The 18,757-nt window shown below is 64.5% G+C and overlaps 2 protein-coding genes and 1 non-coding gene across 24 annotated transcripts in view; 2 read left to right on the forward strand and 1 right to left on the reverse strand.

The window, feature by feature from the left end:
* Nucleotides 1-7,559, forward strand: part of PKD1 (polycystin 1, transient receptor potential channel interacting) — a 47,824-nt gene extending 40,265 nt beyond the window's left edge. For all 8 annotated transcript variants that reach the window (XM_063796457.1, XM_063796458.1, XM_054668686.2 and 5 more), the window contains 12 exons: nt 1,930-2,048; nt 2,127-2,329; nt 2,402-2,596; nt 3,047-3,186; nt 3,552-3,664; nt 3,956-4,097; nt 4,238-4,363; nt 4,545-4,719; nt 5,100-5,390; nt 5,466-5,600; nt 5,689-5,994; nt 6,085-7,559. In XM_063796457.1, coding sequence (XP_063652527.1) covers nt 1,930-2,048; nt 2,127-2,329; nt 2,402-2,596; nt 3,047-3,186; nt 3,552-3,664; nt 3,956-4,097; nt 4,238-4,363; nt 4,545-4,719; nt 5,100-5,390; nt 5,466-5,600; nt 5,689-5,994; nt 6,085-6,552 — 2,413 coding nt within the window. In that variant the 3' untranslated portion in view covers nt 6,553-7,559. The remainder of the gene's footprint in view (nt 1-1,929; nt 2,049-2,126; nt 2,330-2,401; nt 2,597-3,046; nt 3,187-3,551; nt 3,665-3,955; nt 4,098-4,237; nt 4,364-4,544; nt 4,720-5,099; nt 5,391-5,465; nt 5,601-5,688; nt 5,995-6,084) is intronic.
* On the forward strand, nt 5,995-6,083 carry MIR1225 (microRNA mir-1225). The gene has a single exon (NR_035582.1). It is a non-coding gene; the product is annotated as a microRNA mir-1225 (primary transcript).
* The window catches only part of TSC2 (TSC complex subunit 2), a 39,702-nt gene continuing 28,495 nt past the window's right edge, over nt 7,551-18,757 (reverse strand). For 3 of the 15 annotated variants that reach the window (XM_024350033.3, XM_063796470.1, XM_024350036.3), the window contains 17 exons: nt 18,514-18,642; nt 17,044-17,208; nt 16,812-16,964; nt 16,571-16,683; nt 15,860-16,072; nt 14,475-14,678; nt 13,769-13,837; nt 12,447-12,568; nt 11,548-12,035; nt 11,234-11,309; nt 10,938-11,030; nt 9,889-10,075; nt 9,402-9,541; nt 8,330-8,408; nt 8,132-8,223; nt 7,946-8,044; nt 7,551-7,825 (listed from right to left, as the gene is read on the reverse strand). In XM_024350033.3, the coding sequence (XP_024205801.1) occupies nt 7,661-7,825; nt 7,946-8,044; nt 8,132-8,223; nt 8,330-8,408; nt 9,402-9,541; nt 9,889-10,075; nt 10,938-11,030; nt 11,234-11,309; nt 11,548-12,035; nt 12,447-12,568; nt 13,769-13,837; nt 14,475-14,678; nt 15,860-16,072; nt 16,571-16,683; nt 16,812-16,964; nt 17,044-17,208; nt 18,514-18,642 (2,587 nt within the window). In that variant the 3' untranslated portion in view covers nt 7,551-7,660. The remainder of the gene's footprint in view (nt 7,826-7,945; nt 8,045-8,131; nt 8,224-8,329; nt 8,409-9,401; nt 9,542-9,888; nt 10,076-10,937; nt 11,031-11,233; nt 11,310-11,547; nt 12,036-12,446; nt 12,569-13,768; nt 13,838-14,474; nt 14,679-15,859; nt 16,073-16,570; nt 16,684-16,811; nt 16,965-17,043; nt 17,209-18,513; nt 18,643-18,757) is intronic. The other 12 variants (XM_024350041.3, XM_063796472.1, XM_054668705.2 and 9 more) reach the window with 7 other exon arrangements.

Below are 18,757 nucleotides of genomic sequence, written 5' to 3' on the forward strand. Positions count from 1 at the left end.
TTCTCAGAACACATCCCTGGCACTAAGTGGTGCGTGACTGCTGCTTTTCCATCCACGTCTAGTTTGATTTGCGTGTTATTCCTTTGAGTGCTTCTCATTGTTAAGCAACCAAGAACTAAAGAGGTATGAACTGCCCCTGGACTCAAACAAAAAGGAAAACTTCCTGATTTACAAAAGGCAGATAACCATCACATGAGGCCATCTTTATGAATAAATTGCCGGTCGGTTTTAAAAATACAGAGTATGGGGAAATCCAGGGGTAGTCACTACACGCTGACCAGCCCCAGGTATCTCCGGCCCAAAGCTCTGTGAAATCCAGATTCAGTGCTTCTGCGGGGATTTCTGACGGCAGCTCAGACTCCGCAGCCACACAGAGCGCGTGGCCCTCGCCCTCCTGGCTTCCTCAACCCTTGGCCGTCCCTTGCTCGGACAGTGCTTCGGGCTGACCAGGTCGGAGGCTTGGGTTTGTCCTGGACCCCTCTGCGTCCTTCCTCACTCCAGCCTCCAGCGCGTCCCGTGGCTCCTTTCCCAACGCAGAGCACGGCCTTCCCTGCGCCTGAGCCTGCACCCTCCGTCCTGGCGGCGCCTCTGCCCTGGCATTCCCTGCCACTCCATGCCTCCCTATTGACCATTCTCCGTCTCTGCCAGCGAGAGCCTGCTCCCTGAGTTAGACCCTGAGTCATTTGTGTTGCTATAAAGGGATAGTTGAGGCTGGGTTATTTTTTATTTTTATTTATTTTTTTTGAGATGGAGTCTCTGTTGCCCAGACTGGAGTGCAGTCGCATGATCTCGGCTCACTGCAAAGTCTGCCTCCCACGTTCAAGCAGTTATCTGCCTCAGCCTCCCAAGTAGCTAAGATTACAGGTGCCCGCCACCACAGCCGGCTAATTTTTTGTGTGTGTTTTTAGTAGAGAGGAGGTTTCACCATCTTAGCCAGGCTGGTCTTGAACTCCTGACCTTGTGATCCACCCGCCTCGGCCTCCCAAAATGCTGGGATTACAGGCGTGAGCAACCACGCCTGACCAAGTTGAGGCTAGGTCATTTTTTAATTTTTTGTAAAGACAGGGTCTCACTGTCTCCAACTCCTGAGCTCAAGTGATCTTCTTGCCTCAGCCTCCTGAAGTGCTGGGATTACAGGCTTGAGCCACTGCGCCCAGCCAAGAGTGTCTTTTATCCTCCGAGAGATAGCAAAACAGGAAGCATTCAGTGCAGTGTGACCCTGGGTCAGGCCGTTCTTTCGGTGATGGGCTGACGAGGGCGCAGGTACGGGAGAGCGTCCCGAGAGCCCGGGACTCGGGTCTCGTCCTCCCCCTCAACGTGTCTTCGCTGCCTCTGTACCTCTTCTCTAGGAGCTCTGGGACCGGGCATATCAGCATGGTGGCCCGATGCAGTGGCACAGCCTCGGTGGTCACTGGCTCCTGGAGACACAAGCAGATCTCTGGCCTCAGGGAGCCCTACACACTGTTGGGATTTGAAAGGCATTCAAATATGTTTCCTTGTCCAGAAGTTAATTTTAGGCCATAAACCTGCATGGGACAGACACACTGGCGTCTCTAGATTGTAGAGATGCTTGTTGGATGGTTGAGACCCAATCATAGTTTGCAGGGTTGAGGGGGGCTCATTGCACCCTGAGAGACTGTGCACTGCTGTAGGGGCAGCTGGTCAGGCTGTGGGCGATGGGTTTATCAGCAGAAAGCGGGCGGGAGAGGGACGCAGGCGGACGCCTGACTTCGGCGCCTGGAGTGGCTCTTGGTTCCCTGGCTCCCAGCACCACTCCCACTCTCGTTTGGGGTAGGGTCTTCCAGCTTTTTGTCAGGGGGACCCTGTGACCCAAGAGGCTCAAGAAACTGCCCGCCCAGGTTAACATGGGCTTGGCTGCGACTGCCTCCTGGAGGCCGGGATGAATTCACAGCCTACCATGTCCCTCAGGTCCAGCACTCCTGGGGAGAAGACAGAGACGCTGGCGCTGCAGAGGCTGAGGGAGCTGGGGCCACCCAGCCCAGGCCTGAACTGGGAACAGCCCCAGGCAGCGAGGCTGTCCAGGACAGGTGCGCTTGCGTAGCCCCGGGATGCCCCTAGCCCCTCCCTGTGAGCTGCCTCTCACAGGTCTGTCTCTGCTTCCCCAGGATTGGTGGAGGGTCTGCGGAAGCGCCTGCTGCCGGCCTGGTGTGCCTCCCTGGCCCACGGGCTCAGCCTGCTCCTGGTGGCTGTGGCTGTGGCTGTCTCAGGGTGGGTGGGTGCGAGCTTCCCCCCGGGCATGAGTGTTGCGTGGCTCCTGTCCAGCAGCGCCAGCTTCCTGGCCTCATTCCTCGGCTGGGAGCCACTGAAGGTGAGGGGGCTGCCAGGGGTAGGCTACAGGCCTCCATCACGGGGGACCCCTCTGAAGCCACCCCCTCCCCAGGTCTTGCTGGAAGCCCTGTACTTCTCACTGGTGGCCAAGCGGCTGTACCCGGATGAAGATGACACCCTGGTGGAGAGCCCGGCTGTGACACCTGTGAGCGCACGTGTGCCCCGCGTACGGCCCCCCCACGGCTTTGCACTCTTCCTGGCCAAGGAAGAAGCCCGCAAGGTCAAGAGGCTACATGGCATGCTGCGGGTGAGCCTGGGTGCGGCCCGTGCCCCTGCCATCTCCGTCTCCTGTCTCCCACCTCCCACCCATGCACGCAGGACACTTCTGTCCCCCTTTCCTCACCTGAGAAGGCCCTTAGGGGTTCAATGCTCTGCAGCCTTTGCCCGGTCTCCCTCCTACCCCACGCCCCCCACCTGCTGCCCCAGTCCCTGCCAGGGCCCAGCTCCAATGCCCACTCCTGCCTGGCCCTGAAGGCCCCTAAGCACCACTGCAGTGGCCTGTGTGTCTGCCCCCAGGTGGGGTTCCGGGCAGGGTGTGTGCTGCCATTACCCTGGCCAGGTAGAGTCTTGGGGCGTCCCCTGCCAGCTCACCTTCCTGCAGCCACACCTGCCATAGCCATGGCCCCAGCCGTTGCCAAAGCCCTGCTGTCACTGTGGGCTGGGGCCAGGCTGACCACAGGGCCCCCCCGTCCACCAGAGCCTCCTGGTGTACATGCTTTTTCTGCTGGTGACCCTGCTGGCCAGCTATGGGGATGCCTCATGCCATGGGCACGCCTACCGTCTGCAAAGCGCCATCAAGCAGGAGCTGCACAGCCGGGCCTTCCTGGCCATCACGCGGTACGGGCATCCGGTGCACTGGTCTGTCTTCTGGGCTTTAGTTTTGCCTTTAGTCCAGCCAGACCCTAGGGGACATGTGGAAATGTGTAGATACCTTTGTGGCTGCTAGAACTGGAGGTAGGTGCTGCTGGCATCAGTGGGCAGAGGGGAGGGACACAGCTCCGCGTCTTGCAGTGCACAGGACGGGCCCATGACAGACAACTGTCTGCCCCAGAACATCCCCAGGATAAGGCTGAGAAGCCCAGGTCTAGCCGTGGCCAGCAGGGCAGTGGGAGCCATGTTCCCTGGGTCTCTGGTGGCCGCTCACTCAAGGCGGGCATGGGGCAGTAGGGGCTGGAGCGTGTGACTGTCTGATGCTGTGGCAGGTCTGAGGAGCTCTGGCCATGGATGGCCCACGTGCTGCTGCCCTACGTCCACGGGAACCAGTCCAGCCCAGAGCTGGGGCCCCCACGGCTGCGGCAGGTGCGGCTGCAGGAAGGTGAGCTGGCAGGGCGTGCCCCAAGACTTAAATCGTTCCTCTTGTTTAGAGAGCAGCCTTTAGCGGAGCTCTGGCATCAGCCCTGCCTCCTAGCTGTGTGACCTTTGCCCTCTTAACACCGCAGTTTCCTTCTCTGTATATGAGAGATGGTAACGTTGTCTAATTGATGGCTGCTGGGAGGGTTCTCTGGGGTGGCGCTGAACCAGAGCTCAGGCGAGCTGGCCAGCAGGAAACACTCCTGTTGGGTTTTGATGGCGCCCTGGCCCCGGCCTGGGGCTCTGTGTGTTTCAGCACTCTACCCAGACCCTCCCGGCCCCAGGGTCCACACGTGCTCGGCCGCAGGAGGCTTCAGCACCAGCGATTACGATGTTGGCTGGGAGAGTCCTCACAATGGCTCGGGGACATGGGCCTATTCTGCGCCGGATCTGCTGGGGTGAGCAGAGCGAGGGCCCCGGGCGTCTATGCCAAGGACGAGGGAGTAGTTCTCCAGGAGTGCCGCGGCCTCCTGACCAGCCTGGCTCCGGGGTGCCGGAAGGGCTGGGGTGCGGCACCAACGCCACCCCTCTCCGGCAGGGCATGGTCCTGGGGCTCCTGTGCCGTGTATGACAGCGGCGGCTACGTGCAGGAGCTGGGCCTGAGCCTGGAGGAGAGCCGCGACCGGCTGCGCTTCCTGCAGCTGCACAACTGGCTGGACAACAGGTGGGAGCTCCCTCCCCTGCCCTCTCGGGGTGGCCGCAGTCACCAGCCAGGAGCCCACCCTCACTCCTCCGGGCCCGCTGGCCTAGGCGGCTTCCACAGCCCCTCAGCCACGCCTGCACTGCGCGGTCCCCGCAGCTCCCGCCCTGCCACCCGCTCCTACTGACCCGCACCCTCTGCGCAGGAGCCGCGCTGTGTTCGTGGAGCTCACGCGCTACAGCCCGGCCGTGGGGCTGCACGCCGCCGTCACGCTGCGCCTCGAGTTCCCGGCGGCCGGCCGCGCCCTGGCCGCCCTCAGCGTCCGCCCCTTTGCGCTGCGCCGCCTCAGCGCGGGCCTCTCGCTGCCTCTGCTCACCTCGGTACGCCCGTCCCCGGCCAGACCCCGCCCCTCCCACCGGCCGCGTCCCACTCCTCGCAGGGCCCCGCCCTCGCAGCGTCCCGCCCCCTCGCAGGGCCCCGCCCTCGCAGCGTCCCGCGCCCTCGCAGCGTCCCGCCCCCTCGCAGCGTCCCGCCCCCTCGCAGGGCCCCGCCCTCGCAGCGTCCCGCCCCCTCGCAGGGCCCCGCCCTCGCAGAGTTCTGTCCCCTCGCAGGGCCCCGCCCCGGCAGCGTCCCGCCCCCTCGCAGGGCCCCGCCCTCGCAGTCCCGCCCCTCGCAGGGCCCCGCCCCGGCAGCGTCCCACCCCTCGCAGGGCCCCGCCTTCGCAGCGCCCCGCCCGCCCTCCTGACCGCGCCCCCCACAGGTGTGCCTGCTGCTGTTCGCCCTGCACTTCGCCGTGGCCGAGGCCCGTACTTGGCACAGGGAAGGGCGCTGGCGCGTGCTGCGGCTCGGAGCCTGGGCGCGGTGGCTGCTGGTGGCGCTGACGGCGGCCACGGCACTGGTACGCCTCGCCCAGCTGGGTGCCGCCGACCGCCAGTGGACCCGTTTCGTACGCGGCCGCCCGCGCCGCTTCACTAGCTTCGACCAGGTGGCGCAGCTGAGCTCCGCAGCCCGTGGCCTGGCGGCCTCGCTGCTCTTCCTGCTTTTGGTCAAGGTGAGGGCTGGGCCGGTGGGCGCGGGGCTGGGCACAGACCCCAGGGCTGCAAGCAGACAGATTTCTCGTCCGCAGGCTGCCCAGCAGCTACGCTTTGTGCGCCAGTGGTCCGTCTTTGGCAAGACATTATGCCGAGCTCTGCCAGAGCTCCTGGGGGTCACCTTGGGCCTGGTGGTGCTCGGGGTAGCCTACGCCCAGCTGGCCGTCCTGGTAGGTGACTGCGCGGCCGGGGAGGGCGTCTTAGCTCAGCTCAGCTCAGCTCAGCTGTACGCCCTCACTGGTGTCGCCTTCCCCGCAGCTCGTGTCTTCCTGTGTGGACTCCCTCTGGAGCGTGGCCCAGGCCCTGTTGGTGCTGTGCCCTGGGACCGGGCTCTCTACCCTGTGTCCTGCCGAGTCCTGGCACCTGTCACCCCTGCTGTGTGTGGGGCTCTGGGCGCTGCGGCTGTGGGGCGCCCTACGGCTGGGGGCCGTTATTCTCCGCTGGCGCTACCACGCCTTGCGTGGAGAGCTGTACCGGCCGGCCTGGGAGCCCCAGGACTATGAGATGGTGGAGTTGTTCCTGCGCAGGCTGCGCCTCTGGATGGGCCTCAGCAAGGTCAAGGAGGTGGGTACGGCCCAGTGGGGGGGAGAGGGACACGCCCTGGGCTCTGCCCAGGGTGCAGCCGGACTGACTGAGCCCCTGTGCCGCCCCCAGTTCCGCCACAAAGTCCGCTTTGAAGGGATGGAGCCGCTGCCCTCTCGCTCCTCCAGGGGCTCCAAGGTATCCCCGGATGTGCCCCCACCCAGCGCTGGCTCCGATGCCTCGCACCCCTCCACCTCCTCCAGCCAGCTGGATGGGCTGAGCGTGAGCCTGGGCCGGCTGGGGACAAGGTGTGAGCCCGAGCCCTCCCGCCTCCAAGCCGTGTTCGAGGCCCTGCTCACCCAGTTTGACCGACTCAACCAGGCCACAGAGGACGTCTACCAGCTGGAGCAGCAGCTGCACAGCCTGCAAGGCCGCAGGAGCAGCCGGGCCCCCGCTGGATCTTCCCGTGGCCCATCCCCGGGCCTGCGGCCAGCACTGCCCAGCCGCCTTGCCCGGGCCAGTCGGGGTGTGGACCTGGCCACTGGCCCCAGCAGGACACCCCTGCGGGCCAAGAACAAGGTCCACCCCAGCAGCACTTAGTCCCCCTTCCTGGCGGGGGTGGGCCGTGGAGTCGGAGTGGACACCGCTCAGTATTACTTTCTGCCGCTGTCAAGGCCGAGGGCCAGGCAGAATGGCTGCACGTAGGTTCCCCAGAGAGCAGGCAGGGGCGTCTGTCTGTCTGTGGGCTTCAGCACTTTAAAGAAGCTGTGTGGCCAGCCAGGACCCAGGGTCCCCTCCCCAGCTCCCTTGGGAAGGACACAGCAGTATTGGACCGTTTCTAGCCTCTGAGATGCTAATTTATTTCCCCGAGTCCTCAGGTACAGCGGGCTGTGCCCGGCCCCACCCCCTGGGCAGATGTCCCCCACTGCTAAGGCTGCTGGCTTCAGGGAGGGTTAGCCTGCACCGCCGCCACCCTGCCCCTAAGTTATTACCTCTCCCGTTCCTACCGTACTCCCCGCACCGTCTGTGTGTCTCGTGTCAGTAATTTATATGGTGTTAAAATGTGTATATTTTTGTATGTCACTATTTTCACTAGGGCTGAGGGGCCTGCGCCCAGAGCTGGCCTCCCCCAACACCTGCTGCGCTTGGTAGGTGTGGCGGGGTTACGGCAGCCCGGCTGCTGCTTGGATGTGAGCGTGGCCTTGGGCCGGTGCTGGGGGCACAGCTGTCTGCCAGGCACTCTCATCACCCCAGAGGCCTTGTCATCCTCCCTTGCCCCAGGCCAGGTAGCAAGAGAGCAGCGCCCAGGCCTGCTGGCATCAGGTCTGGGCGAGTAGCAGGACTAGGCATGTCAGAGGACCCCCGGGTGGTTAGAGGAAAAGACTCCTCCTGGGGGCTGGCTCCCAGGGTGGAGGAAGGTGACTGTGTGTGTGTGTGTGCGCACGCGCGCGTGTGCTGTATGGCCCAGGCAGCCTCAAGGCCCTCGGAGCTGGCTGCGCCTGCTTCCGTGTACCACTTCTGTGGGCATGGCCGCTTCTAGAGCCTCGACACCCCCCCAACCCCCGCACCAAGCAGACAAAGTCAATAAAAGAGCTGTCTGACTGCAATCTGTGCCTCTGTGTCTGTGCACTGGGGCCAGGACTTTATTTATTTATTTCACTGACAGGCAATACCGTCCAAGGCCAGCGCAGCAGGGAGGGCCCCGGCCTCACACAAACTCGGTGAAGTCCTCCACCGAGGAGATGAGGCGCTTCCGCTGGCCCACCTCATAGCCAGGTGTGGGCTCGGCTGGAGTCTGTGCAGGGGCTTTGGTATGGGACGGAGGGTGCACCAGAGGCAGGCTGGGGTTGGAGTAGGCGGCTTCCTCGCAGATCTGAAGGCAGAGGCGGCTTGGGCAGCAAGTCTGGGAGGCGTGGCAACCGCTCTGCCCACACACCCGCCCCACAGCTTGGGCAGCCAGCACACCCCGCTGAGGGAGCCCCATATTCCCTACCCGCTGGCGGAGCCTCTTGATGTGGCGGAGCCGGGCAATCCACTTGGAGGGGTAGATGTCGGTGGGGTTGGAGCGGCTATGATGCACCTGTGAGGCCATCTGGAGACGTAGGCAGGGGGTGAGCTCACTATCAGGTGGCACCTGGGCCTGTCCCACCAGCTCACGCCTGGACCCACCCCCACTCACATTTGCGTGCAGGGCCATCTGGCGGGCCACGAAGGGCAGGTTGCGGTCAGACACGATCTTGGCCACGCTGGTGTCCACAAGGCCCTCCATGTCTGGGGAGACTTGGTGGTCACGCCAGGCCCAGGGCTCTTGGCGCCACACTGCCGGGCCCCACCTGGCCCTACCTTTCCTGCACTGCAGGGCCCCACCCGGCCCTACCTTTCCTGCACTGCAGGGACACCAGGTTGCACTCGTAGTCCAGCGGGGTGACGATCACGTGGACAAAGTTGAACTGGCCCTGCCCAGACAAGAGAAGGGGTCATCCCCGCACACAGCGTGTGCTGAAGGCTGATCTCGGCTACTGCCTGGTTGCACTGCTAGACACCTGTCAGCTCCATGGGCAGCATCTGCCCCTGAACTTTCCCCTCTGGCAGCGGGGCTGTGTTTGTCTGGCCTCCCCCAGGCCAAGCCCCCTCCACATCTGGGCCCAGCACCCACATATGCTGCAGCCACAGGCAAGACACCTCTAATTGCTGGGGCACCTCCACTCACTGGGGCCCTCAGGGTGTCTGCAGCCACACGTCCGAATCCGTCTGCCCAGCCATGAAGTGAGCCGTGCACCCCATCTCGGCACCACCACACCCTCCTCAGCCTCCCAGGTGCCCCCCCCCCCACCACTGGTTGTCTTGGCATCTAGCAGAGCCCACCTCCCTATGCTCCTGCCCCTCCTGGACTCTGACTACCAGCCCCGGGGTTTTGGTTCAGTGGCTGCCTCAGCGTCCTGGGGCCCTTGGAGTGAGGCCTCCAGCCTATCTGCCCTGCCTGGGCCATGCCAGCTCTCCCCGCCATGCTGGGGCTCACCCGGACCGTGCTCTGTGACACTGGCCGACCCAGCCCACCTCCAGGAAGAGGGTGACGCTGGTTGCTGCCTAGTGGTGCGCGGCGATAACCAATTGAGCAGCCTGACAGCTGCCACTGGGGAGATGGTGGGGGCCCAAGGGCCGCGCCGGACAGACAGGAAGCACCAACTACACTGTGCCCACCCAGCACACCCAGTCTGCACTTGCCAGTTACTCCTGACACACACTCAGCAGCAGGCGCCACAGGCTTCAGGGCACAGAGGACGCAACGCAGGCTCGGGGTGAAGCTCGTGCCCATGGGGCCGTGAGCACTGCGGCCTCTCCTCCTGCTGCTCGTGACCGAAGCTCAGGGAGGAGGACCCGCCACCAACCCAGGACACAGCAGTGGGCACCTGCCTGGGGCCCAGCCTCACTGACGGCCCCTCACTCACCTTGATGGTGCCGAGCTTGAAGTCCTCACCAGAGTCATTGTAGACAATGGACACAAAGTCGTTGCCCAGGTGGCGCTTCTTGTCGCAGCGGTGCTTGTCCACGTCCTTGGTGGGCATCAGGGTGGCGATGTGGAAGACGGCTGAGGGTGAGCAGGGCCGGATGGGTTTGTGGGGCCAGTGCTGAGGCACCTTGCACTGGGGCACCTCCTGATTACTCCAGGGGCTCTGGGGGCCTGCGGGGGCCACGTCCTCTGGTGCCTGGCCAGTGGCCCTCGGCTCTCCCCAGGGGCAGGGCTTTGGGACGCAAAGCCACCAGCCCCATCACTGCCTCCATGCCCACGCTGTTAGGCTCGGAACCTGAGGCGTGGGGAGCTGGAGCAGGTGGGGGTGCCAGGGCCATGCCCCAGGGCGTGGGGTAGCAGGACTGGATGGGAGCCGTGCCCTGAGGCCTGGGGCAGCAGGAGCGGGTGGGGGGGCCAGGCCGTACCTTGCATGATGTCATCGTGCCAGCAGTAGGTGAACTGGCCGTCCTCACCACACACGTCCAGGCCTCCCAGGTACACCTTGTCCGGCTGGCAGTCCTTCAGCTCGATGAGCCGGCCCAGGCCCGTCAGGAACTCCGTGTACCTGTAGGAGCCATGCTCGTTGGACAGGATGGCGAGCTCGCTGTTGCTCTGTGGGGAGAGGCAGGGTGGCATCACTCCCGGGCCGGGCCCCGCCCCGCAGAGGGTGGGGGTGCCCAGCAGGCTCTGCCGGGAGCCCCACTCTGATCCCTGAGGCAGACAAGACCATCCATTCCAGCAGCCACCCAGGCCAGACATCGGGTGTCATCCTTGACTCCCTCTCTTCCCTCAGCCCCGTGTGTGCCTGGCCGGCAAAATCGGGGAGCTCCACACTCAAAGCACACCCGGGGCCCTGGCCCCTCAGCAGCCTGCCCCCAGGGGCCTACCCCACTCCCACGGGAACCATCACCACCCACCTCCGCGAGCCACACAGCAGGAGGGACTCACTGAGACTGGGCTGAGTCAGGCCACGTGCCCTCTGCTCAGAAGCAGCCCAGGCCCTGCCCTTTCCCTTGGGATGAAGGTGCAGCCTGTAGGGCGCTGAGGCTGCCCATCCTGTTGGCTCCCGTGCTCGCCCAGCACCAGTGCTCAAGCTGGGCAGGGTGCCCCCGGCCCCCACTGCTGGTGTGTGGGATGCCCCCACCCCTTATGCAGGCTCCCCCTGCCCGCTCCCTCACCACTCAGCTGTCAGCTCACTGACCAACAGCGCCCTCCCCAGCCCTGCGACCGGTGCCACCCGCCCAGTCCTTCCCACTCCTTGGTGTGCCGGGTGCTCCCACGCTAACCTGTCACTCGCACCGGGGTCCCCAGCACTCAGAGCAGCACCTGGCACGGAGCTCAATGAGCACTTCATGCTCTAGGGGACCCGGCAGTGTTGAGCTCTGTGGGGCGTTGGGGGCCCAGACTCCCACCCACTGCAGGCTGAGGCCCAGCTGGCCCTATCCAGGCACCTAGGCCGGCCCCGCAGCCTCACCTGGCCTTCTCCAACATAGAGGACGGCGATCTTGTGGGTGTCGTATGATGGGATCTGGTCGAGGAGCTGCACCGACCGCTCAAAGGACTGTGACTGTGGCACACAGAGCCCTGCCTGAGCCCCAGACGCCCGTCCACAGGAGGCCGCCCCACCCAGGCCGGTCACGGCAGGCTGCCACAGGGAGCTTAGGCCAGAGCCCTCTGCAAGCCTGAGCTCCCAGCAGCAGAGCTGGGCCCCCCACCATTCACCCGAGCCACACAGCTCCAGCGGATGCAGGAGAGGGAGGCCACGCCTACCTCATTGGGCAGCAGGATTGGCTTGTTTGACTCGTCGCCAAAGAAGGGGGAATGGTAGAGCTGCAGGAACACGAAACTGCACAGGGAGGGGATGGTGGGCACCCAGGTGAGGGCCTGGCCAGGGCAGCCACAGCCCACAGGGAGGAACACAGAGCCTGGCCATCTCCCACTCCACCGCCCTGCCAGGGGTTCCAGCCAGCCCTAGGGCACAGGCCACAAGGACCCCACCCCAGCCCGCTCAGCCTGGGGCAAGTGAGGCACCAGGTTCCCGCAGGAGAGGTGTCAGGAGCCCCGCCCGGAAGCAAGAGGCCCACCTGGGGTTGATGCCCGGCACTTTCTCTGCATTGGAGGCTGTGGCTCTGCTCTTTAAGGCATCCCTCTCTACTCTCTTGCCCCTGCGTGATGGGGCCGAGTCGGAGATGGTGTAACCTCGGGGCCGGAGGCCACTGGGCGAGCGGGGGGAGCTGGAAGGCAAGGGACCCTCGGGCTGGCCCCGACTGTCTTCGCCCGAGGCCGACCAGGCAGCACTTTCCCCGTCCAGGGTCCCTGACTGTGACCGGGCCTTAACCTCAGGGCTCAGCCGGCCCACGTCGGCCTTGTCCCCAGGGTCCCCAAGGATGTCCTGCAGAGTCTGCAGCTCGGGAGAGGAGCTGGACTTGCTCAGGGGCTGCGAGGGCTGGAAGGAGAGGTCCACAGAGGGCCGGCCACCCTCTGAGGAGACGGCTCGCTCGATGGGGATGCCCCTGCCAACCAGCTCCTCCGCGTGGAGCGACTTCTCCTCCTGGCTGGAGACTGAGGACGACTAGAAAGGACCATCCCAAAGAGAACCCCCGTCAGCAGGCACCCTCGAGCCCACCTGGGGTTGACCTGGAGGTGGTGAGGCCCTATCTGTCCTCCGTCCCAGGGCCACAGACCAGCCCGAGCACCAGGCTACGGCCCCCGCCCGTTGACGCAGCAGCACTGCCACCAGCTGTGCCCCACACTGCATGAGCAGAGGTATCAGCATCCCCTGAGACCACAGGCTGCCCAGCAGCCGGGGCCGGCCCAGGTGGACGGCTGCGAAGTGCAGACCGTCTGTGCACGAGGGATGTGGAAGAACATCTCCCCCAAGTTCAGAGCCAGTTCCCAGGGTGCAGGCACACCCACGCAGAGCCCTGCCTCCCCTAAGGAGCCCCCCGAGGTCAGCAGGGTCCAGGCTCTGAGCCACACTCACCCTGCTGTAGGCGTCTGTGCGCCTGTCCATGCCTAGCGCTGCCTCGACGTCCTCCAACCCTGGGGGCGCCACCGGCACAGGAACCTCGCCCGGAATTCCCTCCTCCATGACCACGGCGGAGTCTGGGAGGACACAGACGGGGCTGCTGGATGTGGGGCTGGGCCAGGCCCTGGCCCTGACGTGGCCTCCGAGAACCAGCCTTCTCCTGACCAGAGGGACAGCAGCCCTGCGAGCCTCCCCAGGGCTCTGCTTACTGCTGCCATCCACCGAGCGGGCAGGGAGGACGCTGGGAAGGCCTGCACGTGACCCCGACACAGGCCTCTCTTGCATGAGTGCCCGGGGGTTGGGCAGGCAATCGGCTCTGCCCACCCTAGTGTCCACCAGCAGCCACCCCTGTGCCTCCAGGTAGGCAGGGGCAAGACGCTCTCCGCCCGACGGGCCTCAGCTCTAAAAGGGCGGGAGCCTGAAACCAGCCCTCGTAACCGAGGAGAGCTGCGGAGACTCCGTGACGTGGGGGAACTCCCTGTTTGCAAACAGACTTGGGAGCCTGCTCCCAAGAGCAGAGGCTCACCCTCCAACTCCAAGCCAGACCCACAGCTGGGGACGCTAAGGAGAGAGGGTGGGAGGTCCCAAAGCAGCATTTCCTGTGCCGGCGTCAGGACGGAGGGAGAGGAAGTAGAAGCAGCAACAGAGGGGACCATCACAGCCCCCGGGCGCCCACACAGCCCTGCACACGCGCAGTCAGCCGCCCCAGGGCCCGTCCCACGCAGCCCTTCCAAACCAGCTCGTCTGCACGTGGAGACCTGGCAGGGGAGCACCATGCAGGTCACAGCACTCCCCACCAGGGCTTGGGGGCAACAGGCAGAGGTCGGTCTGCAGGGCCCTTGATCAACCTGGGACTTGAGGCAGCCCCATCTGTGGGTTCCAGAGGCCAGGGGAGCCACCAAAGGCCAGGGCAAGGCCCGCTCAGTGAAGGCCCAGGGGTGGGCTTCCCCCTAAACAGCTGCCACACATCAGAGTCTGCAGCTCAGCTGATGTCACCATGGAGACTTAGGCCACCCCCACCCCTCAGGCCTGAAGCTGGGCCGGGAGTGCTTGCACAGCGTGGCAACAGGGCTCATCCACAAAGGGACCAAGTCAAGGGGATCCCACTGGCCAAGCCAAAGACATTCTGCACAGACGTCCTCATGCGAGTCGGGACCTGCTCCCCAGGGCAATGGAGGCAGACGGACCATGGGGGTGGGCGGATGAGGCGACGAGCACAGCACCTATGAGGCAGAGTGGCGCTCTGCAGCCAACCGCTTCCCTCTGAGAGGCAATACCTGCCCAGGAAACGCTCCTGTGCAGCTGTCCTTGGCAGCTGGACTGGTACAGGGAGGAGAAAGAGGCCACTGCAAGGGAAGGCCGTGTGCGGCCACGTCAGCAGGAGGAGGGGCTACACACAGGTCGAGCAGAGAGCACAGGCCCCGTGCCTGCAGAGGAGAGAGGGCAGGGCCAGCGGCCGGCAGGGGCGCGCACGGGGCCCAGCGCTAGCTACAAGCTGCTTGGGCAGACCTGAGGAGGGCAGTGCCTCCTTCCTCCCGTGAATAGACGTCCTAGGCCACTAAGTGCCATCTGCAGCCACAGGGAAGAGCCAGAGGGCCTGGCGAGAAGCACGGTGCCGAGTGGGGTGGGGGCCGAGAGTGCGCGGGCGGGCTCAGGTGTCCAAACCTGGGCCCAGGCAGGGAGGGAGGCTGCCGCAGAGCCTCCTGGAGCCCGCAGTGCTGGACTCCCCACGGAGCGTGCTGGGCAGAGGCTCCACAGGGCCCCTACTGCTTCTGAAGCTGCCAGCCCCAGCTTCCTGAGCAGGGCAGACACCTCCCACGGGTCAGCCTCCTCCCAAACACCGGAGAACAATGGTGCTGAGGCAGGCCAGGGACCACTCCCAGCCGTGTGGGCGCCCTCAGCAGAGAGGAGCCACATTGCCGTCACCAGGAGCACCAGGCCAGTGGGAGCAGAGCCCGTGCCAAGGCCCGCCATGCCACTCACCTGTGTTGGAGCGAGGCAGAGGAGGGGGTTTGGCCGTGCTGGCTGCCGGCACCGACAGTGACTTGTACAGGGCTGTGTCCCGGTGCTCCTTGAAGCGCTCAGCCGCCATGAGGGCGTTGGACAGCTCCTGCAGGGGCATGTTGTTGATGTCCGAGGAGAAAGGGCTGAGCGGGTTCTCCAGGCTCATCAGCCAGCTGGTGTTCCCTGCGGAGGCGGCAGCACCTTTGGCCTGAGGCCAGCGCCTCCCCTTACCCATCTCTGGCCCCCCAGGGGCCTCCTGGCCTGGGCCCTGGCTTTGCCCTCATGCTCCCTCCCACAATCCTCAGGACCACGATGTCGGAGCCAGCGCTGCTCTGACGGCCACCCACCCTGCTGCCCCCCTCAGCCCCTGCCTCGAGGCCAGGCTCGGCCAGGCACCTCAGAGCAGCAGCCTCCAGCCCACAGCCTCACAGTCCGGACCCAAGGCCTCCACGAGGGCTGGAACCCCTACTCCTTGCACCCCTCAGCCACAGCACACCCAGGCGCCCCTGGGCTCTGGGCCTCTGCGGAGGCTCCCTCTGCCCCTGGGAACAGGCTGAGCTGTGCCCCCATGTTGGTATGCTTTAGTCCCAACCCCAGGAACTCAGAACGGGACTGTCTCTGGAGACTGGGTTTCAGAAAGCTAATTACGGCTAGCAAGGGACCAGAGCGGACCCTAAGCCTGGTTTAGGGTCCTCCCAAGAGGAGATTCACACGCAGACATCCAGGAAAGAGCCTGTGAGGACGCAGGGAAAAAACCATCTGCATGCCAAGGACTGAGGCCTCTGAGGAGCACCTCCTGCCGAGGAGCACCTTGGTCTCGGACTTGCAGCCTCCAGGCGGGGAGGGGAACTCTCTGCCATGGAAGCCACTTGGTTCGCCACAGGCCCCTGCCCCACCTCAGCCACCTGGATCGCCCCTCACAGCTCACCTCTGGAGACTTACAAGTTACCCCCAAATGGCTGGGCGCAGTGGCTCACACCTGTAATCCCAGCACTTTGGGAGGCCAAGGCAGGCGGATCACGAGGTCAGGAGATTGAGACCATCCTGGCTAACACAGTGAAACCCCATCTCTACTAGAAATACAAAAAAATTGGCCAGGCGTGGTGGGGGGCGCCTGTGGTCCCAGCTACTCAGGAGGCTGAGGCAGGAGAATGGCGTGAACCCGGGAGGCGGAGCTTGCAGTGAGCCGAGATTGGGCCACTGCGTTCTAGCGTGGGCCACAGAGCAAGACTCTGTCTCAAAAAAAAAAACAAAAGTTACCCCCAAATACCCCAAGAGGGCCAAGTCTGCAATCGCCCCTGAGTGTCCACAGCTCTGTGGGTGACTGGCAGAAAGATGGCGCTCAAGCCAGCCCCGCCCAGTACCTGTGGGCCTCCGGACCAGGATCTCCGCCCAGCCCTGGGTCAGCAGGGGCACATAGGCCGCCAGGTTCGTCTTCTCCTGCATAGGAACCCGGGTGCCAGCTGAGGCCTTCTCAGGTTTCACGGCTGGTGCAGTCCGTGGTCCTGGAGAAGTGGCACTGCCCAGGAACTGGGAAGCCGGCACGTCCAGGGCGCCAACTCGAAGACCATGGCCCCCTGAAGAAGAGGGCAGAGGACTGGTGACCACCACTTACCTGATGCAAAACCACCAGCCTCAAGCTGAATGCTCCCCCCGAGCCTGGCAAGCTAGTGCCACAGGCAGCCAGAGACGGTGGCAGCTCTGCCCTTGGGGCAGGGCCCACCACAGTGCTGGCCTCAGTGGACCCAGGGCCACAGGGAGGGACCCAGAACCTGTCCTGCAGTCAGACCACGGCTCGCTGGAGCAGAGAAGGGCTCCAGGACTGAGCCGAGCTGAAAACCCGCAGGAAACACCAGCACCCAGAGCAGGCCCCTCTGCAGCAAGTGGGCCACACTCCACCACGCCACGGCTCTGGGGTGAGCTGTGGAAGCCTCACCCCAGAGTCAGGACGTGGGCCGGGCCTGAAGCCAGCCACCCCGGCCCCTGGGCTCGGGGCCTTCCTGAACACTGGGACCAGCAGCAGCAACTGAGGGAGCCCCGGTGCCTGTGTGGAAGTGGCTGGGGCCAAGGCTCACCCGACATGGAACGGACGCGGTCCCGGGCCCCACGGGACACCTGCTGCCCAGCCTGGGACTCCAGCTTGGCCGGCGCCTCCTTGGTCTGTCTCACATGCACACCGGGGCTGGAGCTGAGAAGAGAATCCCACGCACAGGGTGGACTCAGTCCCCAGGCTGGTACGAGGGTGCCACGTGGGCCTGGGCTCAGGACAGCCGGTGTCGAGGCTGGCAGGCGCGGAGGAAAGGAAGGTGCAGTCACCTCGACTCCGGGCCGGACTGCAGCTCCCCCGAGTCCAGGCCTAGTAACGACCGGGTCCCGGTTCCCACGCTTGTCGTCACAGTGACAAGCTTGTTCCCAACCAGCCAGGTTTTGGTCCTGCCACCCGCTAGGAGGAACTCGCCCACAGGAGACCTAGAAGACAGGGAGCGTGAAACCCAGCTCGCCCGTGGAGCTCCCGCAGGCCCGCCCAGCCCTGTAGTGCCGCCTGGACCTCTTCGGCACAGCCGTGAAGTTGGAGAAGACGTATCGAGCCATCATGTCCAGACAGGTTTCCGTCAGCTCCAGGTGGAGGTTTTTCAGGCTATCGTCAGCCTGGGCCACCGAGTTCTCATCTGCAGACCCCAAGCTGGCACTGGTGAGGGACGTCTGTATCCTGCTGGAGGGAGAGGCCGTGACCAGGGTCAGGGTGCCAGGTAGGGCAGGCCGAGCCGCCTATCACCAAGGGCCAAAGCTCAATGCATGCACGGCTGAGGACCTCGCTCGGAAAGACCCCAACAGGGCGTGGGCGGCCCAGCGAGCCTCAGCTTGAGAATCACGTGGACCACATTGTCCCAGAGAACGGGGAGACGCTGGGTGGGGAAGACCAGGCCTACTGGTCGGAGCAGACTCAGGAGGCTAGAGACCGACATCCCCCTCACCGAAGCCCACGGGAGCACTAGGTTACGGCCTCGTGGCGAAACGGTGTAGTCATGCAGAGAGGCGGAGGCCACACAGACAGGCCCAGATTGCATTCTGCCCGCAGGCTGCCTCCGGCAAGCACACAGAGGTCTGGGATCCCCATGTGGCCTTCCACCCTCACCCTCAGGCAGGCGAGCAGCTGCCTGAGCTCCACACCCAGTGACAGGGAAGAGGCTTATGGGGGTTCATTCTGATACAAATTTCATAGCCCCTAGGCAATATTTTGCTCATGATACAGAATGTGCTAGAAAATGGCTTTAAGCCTCACCGAGCACCCCTACCACCCCAACCCCTGGCCAAGTCCCACCCAGCAGAGGCCGGCCTGAGGTGAGGAGGTGGATGGACTGAGGGCCATGGGACCCCTAGGCCTACAAGGGGCTTCCAGGAGGAGACAGGTATCCCCTCTGCCAGTGCCAGCAGCGATGACCCACAGGCAGGTGACAGCCGAGAGCCCGAGAGCCCACACTTGCACCCAGACACTGCAGGGAGAACTAAGACCATGGCCTGGGGCCCAGGCCCATGCCCATGCCCTGGAGGATCCTAGCCCCCACCCAGGCCCTCCCAGGCTGCCCCACCCCAGCACCCTCCACAAATGCCCCTTGTTCCCTTTCAGCCACAACAAAAAATAAACCTTGTTGAGAAGAAAGCCCGAAGAAAAACGTCCATTCTAGAGAATACGAAAAGGCCAAAACCAGGAGCGGTGTCTCCCCCAACCCACACTGCGGCCCTTGGGGACAGCCTGGGGAGGCTGCTGCCCGGCACGCCTGGCTCTCTCGGAGCGGCACCCCGAGGGGGCCTGGGGATGCGTGCAGCCAGCCCGTGCTCATACGGGGCCTGGGGACAGAATGCAACCTTTCCACCCCTCGTCACCGGCTCCCCCTGGGCTGGCCAGGGCGGACACGGGCAGACGATGAGGTCATGCAAGCAGCCCCATGCACTGCCACCCAGGTGCTCACGGGGCCAAGCTCCAGGGTCCGTGCCCCCCACCCGACAGTCCCGCTACCTGCGGACCACATGTTCAGACACACTGATGCTGCGGCACCGGAAGGCCTCGGCTGCAGAGCTCTCCTTGAATTCTTTCACGGGTGGAGAGTTATTCAAGCCTTGTTTGGGGGGTCTGGCTATCCTCAGACTATCGGGTGAGGAAGGAGCCCCAACGCCCCAGAGAGCCCAGCTCCCGGGAAGGGGAGAACAAGCCAGTGGAGGGGTGAGGAGGAAAGGTCCCAGGCCACAGGGTCAGGATGGAG

This window comes from Pan troglodytes, chromosome 18 (assembly GCF_028858775.2).
Source record: "Pan troglodytes isolate AG18354 chromosome 18, NHGRI_mPanTro3-v2.0_pri, whole genome shotgun sequence".
NCBI lineage: Eukaryota > Metazoa > Chordata > Mammalia > Primates > Hominidae > Pan > Pan troglodytes.